Source organism: Frankliniella occidentalis, unplaced genomic scaffold (assembly GCF_000697945.3).
Source record: "Frankliniella occidentalis isolate FOCC.00 unplaced genomic scaffold, Focc_3.1 Scaffold25, whole genome shotgun sequence".
NCBI lineage: Eukaryota > Metazoa > Arthropoda > Insecta > Thysanoptera > Thripidae > Frankliniella > Frankliniella occidentalis.
In genome coordinates, this window is record NW_026267155.1 from 327177 (window position 1) to 337525 (window position 10349).

Here is a 10349-nt window from a genome sequence, read left to right on the forward strand (position 1 = left end):
AGCTATTTAAGTAGCCCTGTGTCCAAGTGGTGGCCGATCGAGAAAATGTTCGTATTCTAAAGGAAAAAAAACGTCTTGTGTAAAGAGATGGATTCCTTTTAGAGAAGAAGTAATTTTCTGGGTCTGGTTGCGCAAATATCTATAGGTACTATATTATGGCGGTTCGTGTGGCTGATAGTGACTCTGATGACTGTCGTTGCTCTTCCTTTAGGTCCTCTCGCTTCTGCTGTTCGAGGTGGTCCTCTTCATCGCTGGATGCTGGCAACGGAATGGAAGTGATACCGCCGACTTTGGTGAGTGACACTTCTTTATCTCAAATTCAGCCAAAGCTACCAAATGGTTAGTACTTGGCGCCCAACGTTCCCTTGCGCCCAGTCAGAACTTTCATTGAGGGGGGGGGGGACTTAAGCTGGATAAAGCTAGGACTTCGGAGGCTCGAAGGAGGCTTTGAATAGGTCGGTTTGAATAAAACAACATATTTTATTGTTTATCTCTATTTATTTTATTGATGTCCTCTTTGCTTCTTGCACCTAAATCTCCAGTTCCACTCTGTCTGGCCTTATAAATTAAATTAGTCGGCATAAAATTTACATCTACATTAAATTTACTCTTCTATTTACACAACGTTTTGAGTGGATGAATGAAAATTTAGGTGCACTTGACGAAAATGCAGAAGTAAACTTAATGCATTTGCAAAGATGAAGAAGTTACCTTATAAAATGGTACTTTTAAAATAAAATTTGCAAACTAGTCAACATAACTAGAAATGGAATGGTGCTAATTTCTGATAGTTTGCGGCTTCTTTAGTTATATTAATGGCAGTGAAACTTCCATTCGAATATAGTTTTAGATGAAGCATTCCCTTGTGTATTCCTTGTTTTAATTTTGTATTCTAATAAAAGATGTATTTTTTCTAGCACTCGCCATTCCAAATCGTTTTTCGTTATCACAGCATTGGTTACAATCACTGCATGGGTTCATGCGAAAGTTTTACCCTGTGCAGTAAAGATAAATAGTACATCTCACAGTACTTGAGAAGGCGACAAGAGCAGTTGTCTGATCTAGTACTCTTGAAAAATAGGACGACGGTATTTAGAGATACTGGAATGCAATTAAAAGATAATTGTGAGGCAATCATCTGTAACTGGAAGTAGTATGATCTAAAAGAACATAAAGAAAGCGAATTTAAATAGAACATGAAAACAATTTTCTTTCGACTTAACTATTAATTAATGTTAAATTTGGCACAAAGATTAGTAGAACATTGTGAGATTTTTCTTGTTCTTAGTTGGACTTAGTGATGTTTACGACATTCATTTCACGCAACATTGTTAGATTTTAAAAGTTGTCTTTCCACATAAACAACACTTAAAGATAAATAAAAGAAAGTAGTTTAGAATATAACTCCGTCTCTACATAAGCTGGCAGGAAATTTGTGCAATCTTCTCTTCTCAGTCGAGTATTTTGCACCTTTCGTGGTGCAAATACATTTGTTTTGGGTGGTACTTCTATTGAGCAGACTCCCCGCATCAAGAAATGGTCGCCTGAGCGACATCGCTTCAACGTCCGATCCGACATGTTGCCGAGATGGCTGATCCGACATTCACTTCACGTTTCACTGCTCGCTGAACCATCCCCTCTGCGCGACGTAGCCCGACGACCTGGTCTGCGTCCTGGTGGCGCCCTGCTGCGACTCGCTCTGCACGGAGTAGCTCTGCACGTTGTGGTGGCCCTGGGGCGGGTGCACCAGGGCGGTGGTAGTGGTCGTGGTGCCGGCGGCCTGGTGGCCCGGGGGCAGGGGCGCGGGCCCGCGGCCGCGGCTGGACCGCGTGGAGCGGGCCGACGACCTCGGCGACGTGGGCGAGGGCGGGCCCCGCACCACGGCCCAGTGCTCGGTGAACTCGGAGGCGGAGCGCGCGAGCGACGGCTGGCTGAGGGAGCGCGCCAGGCCCAGGGTGCCGTAGTCGTCCTCGATGGCGTCCTCGTCGTCCGAGTAGCGCCTGGGCGCGCCGCCCCGGTAGTACAGCGAGCTGGGCCCGCTCGCGTCGCTCAGCGTGTCGGCGCGCTCGGGCCGCGTGTAGTCCACCATGACCTCCGTCATGGAGCGCACGTCCATGTCCGACATGGACGGCATGCTGGAGCGGCTCGTGCGCCGCGAGCGCGCCAGGTCGCGGATGGCCTCGTGACCCTCGGTCGTCATGGTCAGCGAGCTGGTGCCGTCCGAGTCGTACTCGTAGAGGGTGGGCAGCGACGAGCGCCGGCTGCGCGTGTCCCAGTCCGTCTTGCGGCGGTAGCGCTGTCCGTTGGCCGGGCCGCCCTGCAAGCAGGAGGAGGGTCACGGTGTGCGCCAGGACAACGGGGCCCTCGCGGACTCCGGGGCTGGCGCGGTGGGTACCTACCTTGGGGTCGTAGAGGCGCTCCGGTGGCGCGAGCACCCGGATGATGACGTCCCACTTGGCGGGCTCGAACAGGCGCTCGTAGCGCTCGTCGCTCCGGATGCGCTCGTAGTCCTCCTTGACGGTGGCCTCAGTGAGCAGGGTGCGCAGCGAGGACTCAGTCGTGAGGATCTGCCGCCACTTCTCGCGGTCCTCCTGGGTTAGCGCCGTCGTGGTCGCCGTCGTTGTGATGGTCATGGGTTCCTCTCCGACCTGGTGGCGTTAAAACAGAGAGACATTAGTCGTGCTGCTTTAGAGAACGGTCTTGTTTCTACTCAGATTTGTGACCTCACCTCGCTAACACTGAGGTCGTCGTGGTCACGCGGTTCTGGCATCTCGGGCTGGTCCAGGACGCGGATGAGGACGTCCCAGTTGGGCGGCGGCGGCTCGGGCGGCGGGATGGTCATGGAGGAGCGGTACGTCCTCTCGACGTCCACGCTGGAGCGGTGCATCTCGGAGCGCTGCTGCAGCTGCTCGGACACGTTGACGCGACGGTCGGTGATGTGCTTCTCCAGGGGCCGCTCCAGCACGGGCGTGGTCGGGTAGCCCGACGCCGAGGACGTCTCCGAGTAGCTCTCCCAGTCGGTGGCGGGCTCGGCGAGGGCCTCCTGGCCGGGGGCGGGGTAGTTGCGGATGACCACGTCCCACTTGGGGTTGGGCGGCGGCGGTTTGGCGTGGAACTCCTTGACCTGCGCAGGGAAGCGTGTGTCAGCGCTGGAGCTTAGAGGACGCCGCCGCGGAGGCCGCGGTCCACCACTTACCTGTCGGCGGTGTCGCTCGATGTCCTCGATCGTCTTCTTCTCGGTGATGGTGCGCAGGAACACGTCGTCGACGACGTGGCTGGTGATCTCGGGCCGGCGCTCGGCCACGACGGGGGCCTCGAGCTGCTCGATGACCTCCTCGACGATGGGCGGCGGCGGCGGCCGGGCGGCCACCCTCTGCGTCGACGTGAGCTCCTCGGTGTCCACGATGGTGCGGAAGTCGGCCGTCTCCGTGGTGAGCGTGGACAGGCTGGGCCGCGGGGGCGGAGGTGCGGCGCGCACCACCTGCGAGGAGCGAGCACGCAGTGAGCACGGCGACAGACAACGACGGGGAGCTTTCGAAATATTCGATCTGATTGACATCTTCTTTCTGCGTAAACCCGCTGGTTGGCTCTGTCGAAGACGGTTGACAGAACGGTAGGGGGTTGTCGGGAACGGGGTGTCTTCCGTGGACGCCGCTGTGGGGAGGTACGTACCTGGGCGAGGACGCCGGTGGAGGCCAGGATTGAGCGGGACTGAGGTTAGGTTAGGTCGGGGGAGTGCGGGATGCACGCAGTGTGGTTGTAGGTGGGTTATTCGTGCTGGTCATGTTCGCGGTGACGTAAGTACATGTTTTTCGGTTATCTCCACTACGCTCGTGGAGGAAATAAGTGAGTAGAGTTTCATTTTTGTTGCAGTGAATGTTACGTTACTTTTTGTGGTGCAATTATTGTCAGTTATTAAGTTCTTTGCAACACTGGTGCGGCGCTGGCGTTACGTCTTTTGGTTTTGGGATGCGATGAACGGGTTAGGGCACAAAGGATTAGGAGCCATAATATGGATCATTCGTTAAAAAAATGTCACGTGGGATGCGCAATGGGACGTGATAGAGAAGAGGAAAACAAAAACAATGATTATCGAAAACAGTGGCACTTATGCGGGGGATAGCTCTCCCCGTCATACCTGCTGCCTGCGCATGATCCTCGAGTAAACCGGCGCGTTGGCGCTCGACGAGGAGCCACCGGCCGGCGCCGCGTGCAGCTCCGGCACGTACGAGAAGGTCGTCTTGTGGATGGACGGGGTGTCCTCGCGCTGCTCCAGGATCGTGGTGAGCTTGTCCTGCTGCAGCGTGAGCTGGGACTCGAAGTCCGAGCCCGGCGGCGACGGCGGCGGCGGGGATCGCTTGACCCGCATCTGCGGAGGGTTAGCCGTGCGAGACAAGGTGTGAGGTCAGAGGTCAGGGCGGGCATGCGAGCGGTATAATGCTTATGTCGCGGGGTTTATTATGTTTTTTTGGTTGTTGTTTTTTTTTTTAAGAAAAATGTTATGATATCACTTGTGTGAAAATTTGACCGTGCTTTCCTGATCGCAAATTTTAGAAATGATTGAAAAACGTTTTTTTTCGCGTTGAAAGAGTTAAGGCGATATTAAAAACATGACAAATGACATGGACATTATATTTAAAATTATCAAGCAGCTGTTTCGGCGTGCGTATGTACACTACTCACCTGGACCTCCATTTTGTGATGCGGTTCATAGGACCCAGAGCTCACCGTGGATGGCCTTCGCAGGCTGCGCGTGTCGACCTGGAGCAACATATGTTCACTAAGGACCTTCCTCGTGGACGAAACTGGTGTTAGGCATGCGAAACGGGCCGAAACCCGAGAGGGGGAAGATAAAAATGTCGCCCATTTCGGACTTGGCATCTGTTCGGGATGCATATAGAGGGGTTTCTGTACACGTTTTCCCAAGCGAGCGAGCGTTAAGGCAAGGGCTTGGCGCGGTCTCGCCTTAGACAGGCGACGCGCCTAGCAGGCGTGTCAGTTGGGTGGCCTAGCCTCTCGGCGCGGAGGGATCCCAGCGGACGTCACGAGGTGGCCGAACACCACGATGTAGAGAGGGTTTCCTACATCGTGCTGAACAGTTGTTTACACACAGGGAAAATAGGCTTCACCAAATTTCGACTTTTCCGAATTTTGAGTTAAATTCACTGAAAAGTTCACCAAATTGACCAAACTCATCAAATTGCGCAAAATTCAAAATTCGGAAAAAAACATTAACCAAACTTTAGAAAATTCTACCAACTTTCAAAAATTCTTTAACAGTTTTAAAACTTTGGCAACATACCTAAGTTTGCGAAAGAAAAAAAATGCACTGGAATTCAAGCCTATTTTCCCTATGCTGTTCACAAGACTATACAGGGTTTGATTTTGTTTGTGACTATGTGAAATTGCAAGCGTGAAACGGATGACTTTCGTTTGTTTCACGACAACAGGAATGAGCGGATTAGTTGAGACAATTCGGCGTGCAAACTATCGACTTCTGGATCTGAAGTGGCGCGTGTCGCTGCAGACTCGGTGCGAGTTCGAGACACTCGATGTCGTTCTGCCGGCTTTACCTCCTCCACCTCCGAGTGTGCAGAGCTGGGCGACTCGCTCGGGTAGTCCGAGGGCAGCGTGTCGGAGGGCTCGGACACCAGGTGCTGCTCGGACGACGACAGCGACACGGCAGTGTGCGCCCGGGGGATCTTGAGGCCCTCGAACAGCGACACGGGGCCGAGCGAGGGGTTCGACAGCTTGGAGCTCTCGGACTCGGTGTCGGCGAGGAAGGGCGCGCGCCGCACCACCTAGGGACAGTCCAAGGCACGCTCAAGCACCCCGTCGTTGTGTGGCTGACCGAAGGGAACCCGCGGGTCAGGAAAAAAGGGTGTCTTAAACGTCCGCTAATGTTTTCCATTCGTTTTTTTCCCCATTTGAAAATTTTGCATTTATCTTTATCTGTCTTTTTATCTAGAACAAATTAATTAACAAACTTACGCTTATTTGAAATGCAGTTCTCTTTCGTTTTGACACCCTCATTTTCGACCGGCGGGCAAGAAAAAGTTGTGAGCGACTGTACACTTTTCTATACATGGGGTTGGCCCGTATCCTTCCTCTGAGCTATCGATCTCCAGCTAGGAAATTGAAAGAGTAGAGCAAACCACTTTCTACAATATGTAAACTGACATCTGCGGAAGATCAAAATCAGGACATGCCAGTGAGGGGGTGTTGTGAAGAAGCGGCTCAGAGGAAGAATACGGTCTTTTCGACGTAACTTTGAGGTTTGAGAAATTAGCAAGTTCCATGCTGCGGTACTGTTTAGTCGAGATTGTCGTTGCGAGCGATCCTAGTGAGAACAGCCAGTCAGAATTGTATCGAAACGATGGTGTAATGGATATCGTGTCGACATCGTTTGACAGGCACATCGCACCAGGAAAGTCGTCTATTGGCACTACTCGCACGACGCCTCTCAACCAAATCGTGCCGGTAAAGTTGTTCATATCAGAAGAGGTGGGCAGGCAACAAACAAGTGGGATCGCGTGTGCTGAACTTTTAAATTGTTCTCATGAGCGGTTAGCGTCTCGATGCGGAAGCGACGCCGGGCCGCCAGGCATGCCAACCACACGGGCCCGGCGCTGCCAACTGTACTCACAAAGTGACTCTATTCAAGACCGACCAATAATAATTACTCAATTATCTCATTTTGCGAAGTAGTTGTTGCTCATGTTTGAAAACGCGACGTACAGTTGGCATCTGAACAAAATGATAGAATGACAATGACGGTGAAACGTCATGCACGTGCATGAAGGTACCTTTGTCATTCACTGCAGCGGTCGGTGGGTGGCTAAGGGGGAGAACAAGTAGAACAAACACACACACAGATGCACACACACTCACACACCACTGTGAAAAATATTTTAGTAATCTTGAAACTTTTTTGTAATTTTGCCATATTTCTGCTGGTTATCTTTGAATAACAAACGGTGTTGTAAATTTGCGATAGCTACTTCTTGCTCATTGCAGTCAATAATTGGTGTCATAAAAACAAGGAAACTTAATCTTTTTTAATTTGTAATCTTACAACATTTTTCATATCAAATTGTCTCTCGCAAAAAAAAAAAATCCATTTTTCACAGTTACACCAGCACGCGCTCGCTTAGAGACGCATGCACCGAACTCACCTGGATGTTCCTGGTGCGCAGGCAGTAGTAGGAGCAGCCGAGGCCGAGAAGCAGCAGCGACAGGAACAGGATGGCACAGATGATGAGCAGGATCTGGAAGCCCTGCAGCGGCGGCTCCAGGGGGATGACGGGGGCGTCAACTCTGCTGGCGACCAAGACGGGGGCGTGTTTAGAGTGTCTCCCTGGCGGCGTGGTCGTTACCGCCGACCGAGGGCGCCACCAGACGTACGCCGCGCGCGCGCGCGACCACCACGGGTGGTGCTTCCGAGGTTTAACAGCCTCTAGCCTCACGCAAATAGAGGTGCGAAAACTTTTCACTGCTTCCAGTGAGGCAGTACCGTTGTTATGCCTCGTGGAGTAGGCGTACACTTCACAGTAAAAATACAATGTCTTAATTTATGAGCGAAAGGGGAAAATTTTAAGGAACTCTCTGCGCAAAATACTCGGACCTAAGGGATTTCTCATCAAAAGATGAGGGAAATTCCCTCATTTTTCGGGGAGACGGTGGTTTTCCCCCTTTCCTCAAAAACTAGACTGTATTACCGTGTTGAAGGAGTAGGTGCAAGTGCGCGCGAAATTTCAAGGAAAGTTTTTCCCTTAATCCGTACAAAATTGCGCGAACCGCAATTCTCACACGTACAGAGTGCGTGACATACAGATTCCTTTTGGCGACCCTCCAATATTTACATTTTGGCGGGGAAGGCGGCCGGGGGCTGCGCGATGGGCGGCGGGTAGCGGCAGACGATGGTGATGACCTCGTCGCCGTCCATCTCCAGCCCGGGGTGGAACCGCACCACGATGTTGTTGGTGAAGACGCGCTGGGGGTCCTTGTCGACGAAGCGAAGAGGGTGGGTTAGAAATTTGGAGCGGCGTACTTCACTATAAAATCTAGAGTACACAGTTTCTTTTTTTTTTCTTGATTTTTCATTATATTTGTTTAAAAAAAATTCTAACTTTATTCATTTTTCTCTGATTATTTTTTGATTTTTTTAAGACTGTACCCTGAATTGTTTTGAGTGAAGTACTCACGATCATTCACAGGGTGCAATAATTGTTTGATTGTCCTCACCTGCCGTGTCCCGCATCCCTTGAGCGGCAGCTCGATGCGGTAGCTGAGCGCCCCCTTGCCGGCCACCTGACATGCCGAGTTCCGGTCGAAGTCGGCGTACACGATGCCGAAGAAGGGCTCGTTGAACTTGAGCTCGGCCTTCATGGAGCCGGCCTCGCAGTTGAGGACCGCCTTGGTGCGGTTCAGGAAGATGACCGGCGAGAGATCGTCGAGCTTCGTGACCTGCGAGCAGAGCACCCCGGGGGGAGGCAAAAGGGCTCAGTCTCACTTCCTCGCTCTGGAAAGTGCAAGTGGTCGACCTAATCGTGCGAGGGAAGAGAACGAGATCGCCCAGGTCTGGAGATGCCGAGAGAACAGCGGCGTGTCCAAACGGCAGACCAAGGACCAGGCAAAACTATTCTGCTGTGATGAGTTGAAAAAATAGATGTAAAACAGTTTGGAATGACTTTGGGGCTTATCACTTACATCATCGAGACCCCTTGGTGTTACTCTACAACCAGAAAATCGTTTCCTTAAAACAAGAAATTCATTTGAAATTAGCATTCGAATCGAGGTACTTTTCGGTAAATAACAAAACAATTTTCTTTGCCATGTTTGAGCAAAGACTTCCTGGATTTAAAGAAACATATTTGTCGTGAAACGAATGAGAATTCTCTTTTACCCAGGAAAATTTGATCCTTTTATTTTTAAAGGAAACGATTTTTAGCTAAATGTCAGTGGTCTGGGACGTTTGTCCTGCTTACCCTCCCGTTGAGCGTGGCCTGGTCAGGCAGCCCCGAGTTGCCGTCATACTCGACGCTGTTGCCCTGCTGGGCGTAGTTGGACTGCGCGAGCGCGGGGCCCGCCAGCAGCGACAGCAGCAGCAGCAGCCGCAGCGGCAGCGACATCTGAAACAGGAGTCGCACCAGCGTGAAATGAAAAATAACGTTCTCGGTTACGAGCAGCAGCTAGCAGGGATTATCGCTGAACGTTACGTGCTCGCGACACTCTCCGGAGCACAAGAAGAGGAGGCCCACAACCTGCCTCGCTCCTTTCTCACGCACGCAAACCTAATCAATTAATCACGTCGTGCACATCCTTACTTCTCCTTTTTTGCTTGTATTCGTTTTGCCGAACGCACGGCGCGCCGCGGTGTGGTGTTTCTTTACGACGTTACGCCCGCGGGCGAATGGCCGTGGTGGTGCTGCGGCCGTGCGGCCGCCGTCCCCGTGGAGCACGACGACGATGACTGCAATCGAGGCGGACGGTCCGCGTCGTCCACGGCTCTGATGGAGCTCCGCGCCTCTGTCTCATCAGCAGCAGCGGCGGCGGCAGCGCGCTGTCCTCAGCCAGCGCCACCACCTGGTGGCTGCGCTATGGCCAGTGACCCGGCCGCCGCCGCCGCCGCCGCCGCCGCCTTATGCAATAGCAGCCCAGCCCGCCTCTCTGACGGGCGCCCTGGCCGCACTGTGATCGAGCATGCGCGGCCATAAGAGCTGGACGTGTCGCCTTGGAGCAGAACCCGGTCAGGACCACCACTATACACTGTGAACACCAGGGTAGGACTCCGCAACTGGGGCTGGCGTTTTGGGCGATTTCTAAGTCCAAAAGCTTTCCCGGAAAAAAGTCGAAAGTTTTCCAGAAAAATTTGGAAATAATTGGAATACTTAAAAAAAAAGATTGGAGAAATAAAAATTCTCGCGAAAAAATTTAGATATTGTAGTGTAAAGCAATAATGTTGATGCCACAGAGGCTACTAAAGCAGGCCACCCTTCAAAAATGTCTTAGTCCTACATATTGTAAGGTACGCAAGAATACTGTACAAAATCGGCAGTATCAGTGAGAAAGTCGGTCACACCAAAACACACAAATGAGAATCAATGAAAACAAGGGAGGAGAGAGGTCAGTGGCCACCTGCTGGGTGAAAGGACGAGAACACGGCCACTTTGCTCCGCCAATCAGTATGTCCCCCTCTTTCATCCACTTTAGCTCTCTAGCGGCGGCAGCGAAGGCAAGTGTTTGGGTCGGCCAGGTTGGGTTGAGTCGCGGCCCTAAATCGGTGTATAAAGGGGCGGGAGAGCACGGCGAATGTGGAGCAGGTGGATCACGGCTGCGGGGGCCAGGGG

The 10349-nt window shown here is 52.1% G+C and overlaps 1 protein-coding gene and 1 long non-coding RNA gene across 5 annotated transcripts in view; one reads left to right on the forward strand and one right to left on the reverse strand.

Annotated features, from left to right (window-relative positions):
• LOC113213708 (uncharacterized) overlaps positions 1–10349 on the forward strand; it is a 59504-nt gene that overhangs the window by 7851 nt on the left and 41304 nt on the right. The window contains exon 2 of the long non-coding RNA XR_008010900.1: positions 212–293. This is a non-coding gene — a long non-coding RNA (uncharacterized LOC113213708). The remainder of the gene's footprint in view (positions 1–211; positions 294–10349) is intronic.
• Positions 461–10349, reverse strand: part of LOC113213713 (uncharacterized) — a 54622-nt gene continuing 44733 nt past the window's right edge. The window contains exons 3-13 of one of the 4 annotated variants that reach the window (XM_026432850.2): positions 8988–9131; positions 8245–8466; positions 7863–8002; positions 7176–7317; positions 5574–5801; positions 4684–4761; positions 4139–4369; positions 3197–3481; positions 2729–3124; positions 2400–2648; positions 461–2317 (exon numbers count right to left, since the gene is read on the reverse strand). In XM_026432850.2, coding sequence (XP_026288635.1) covers positions 1616–2317; positions 2400–2648; positions 2729–3124; positions 3197–3481; positions 4139–4369; positions 4684–4761; positions 5574–5801; positions 7176–7317; positions 7863–8002; positions 8245–8466; positions 8988–9131 — 2817 coding nt within the window. In that variant the 3' untranslated portion in view covers positions 461–1615. Of the gene's footprint in view, positions 2318–2399; positions 2649–2728; positions 3125–3196; positions 3482–4138; positions 4370–4683; positions 4762–5573; positions 5802–7175; positions 7321–7862; positions 8003–8244; positions 8467–8987; positions 9132–10349 lie in introns of all 4 variants that reach the window. The other 3 variants (XM_026432849.2, XM_026432851.2, XM_052265268.1) reach the window with 3 other exon arrangements.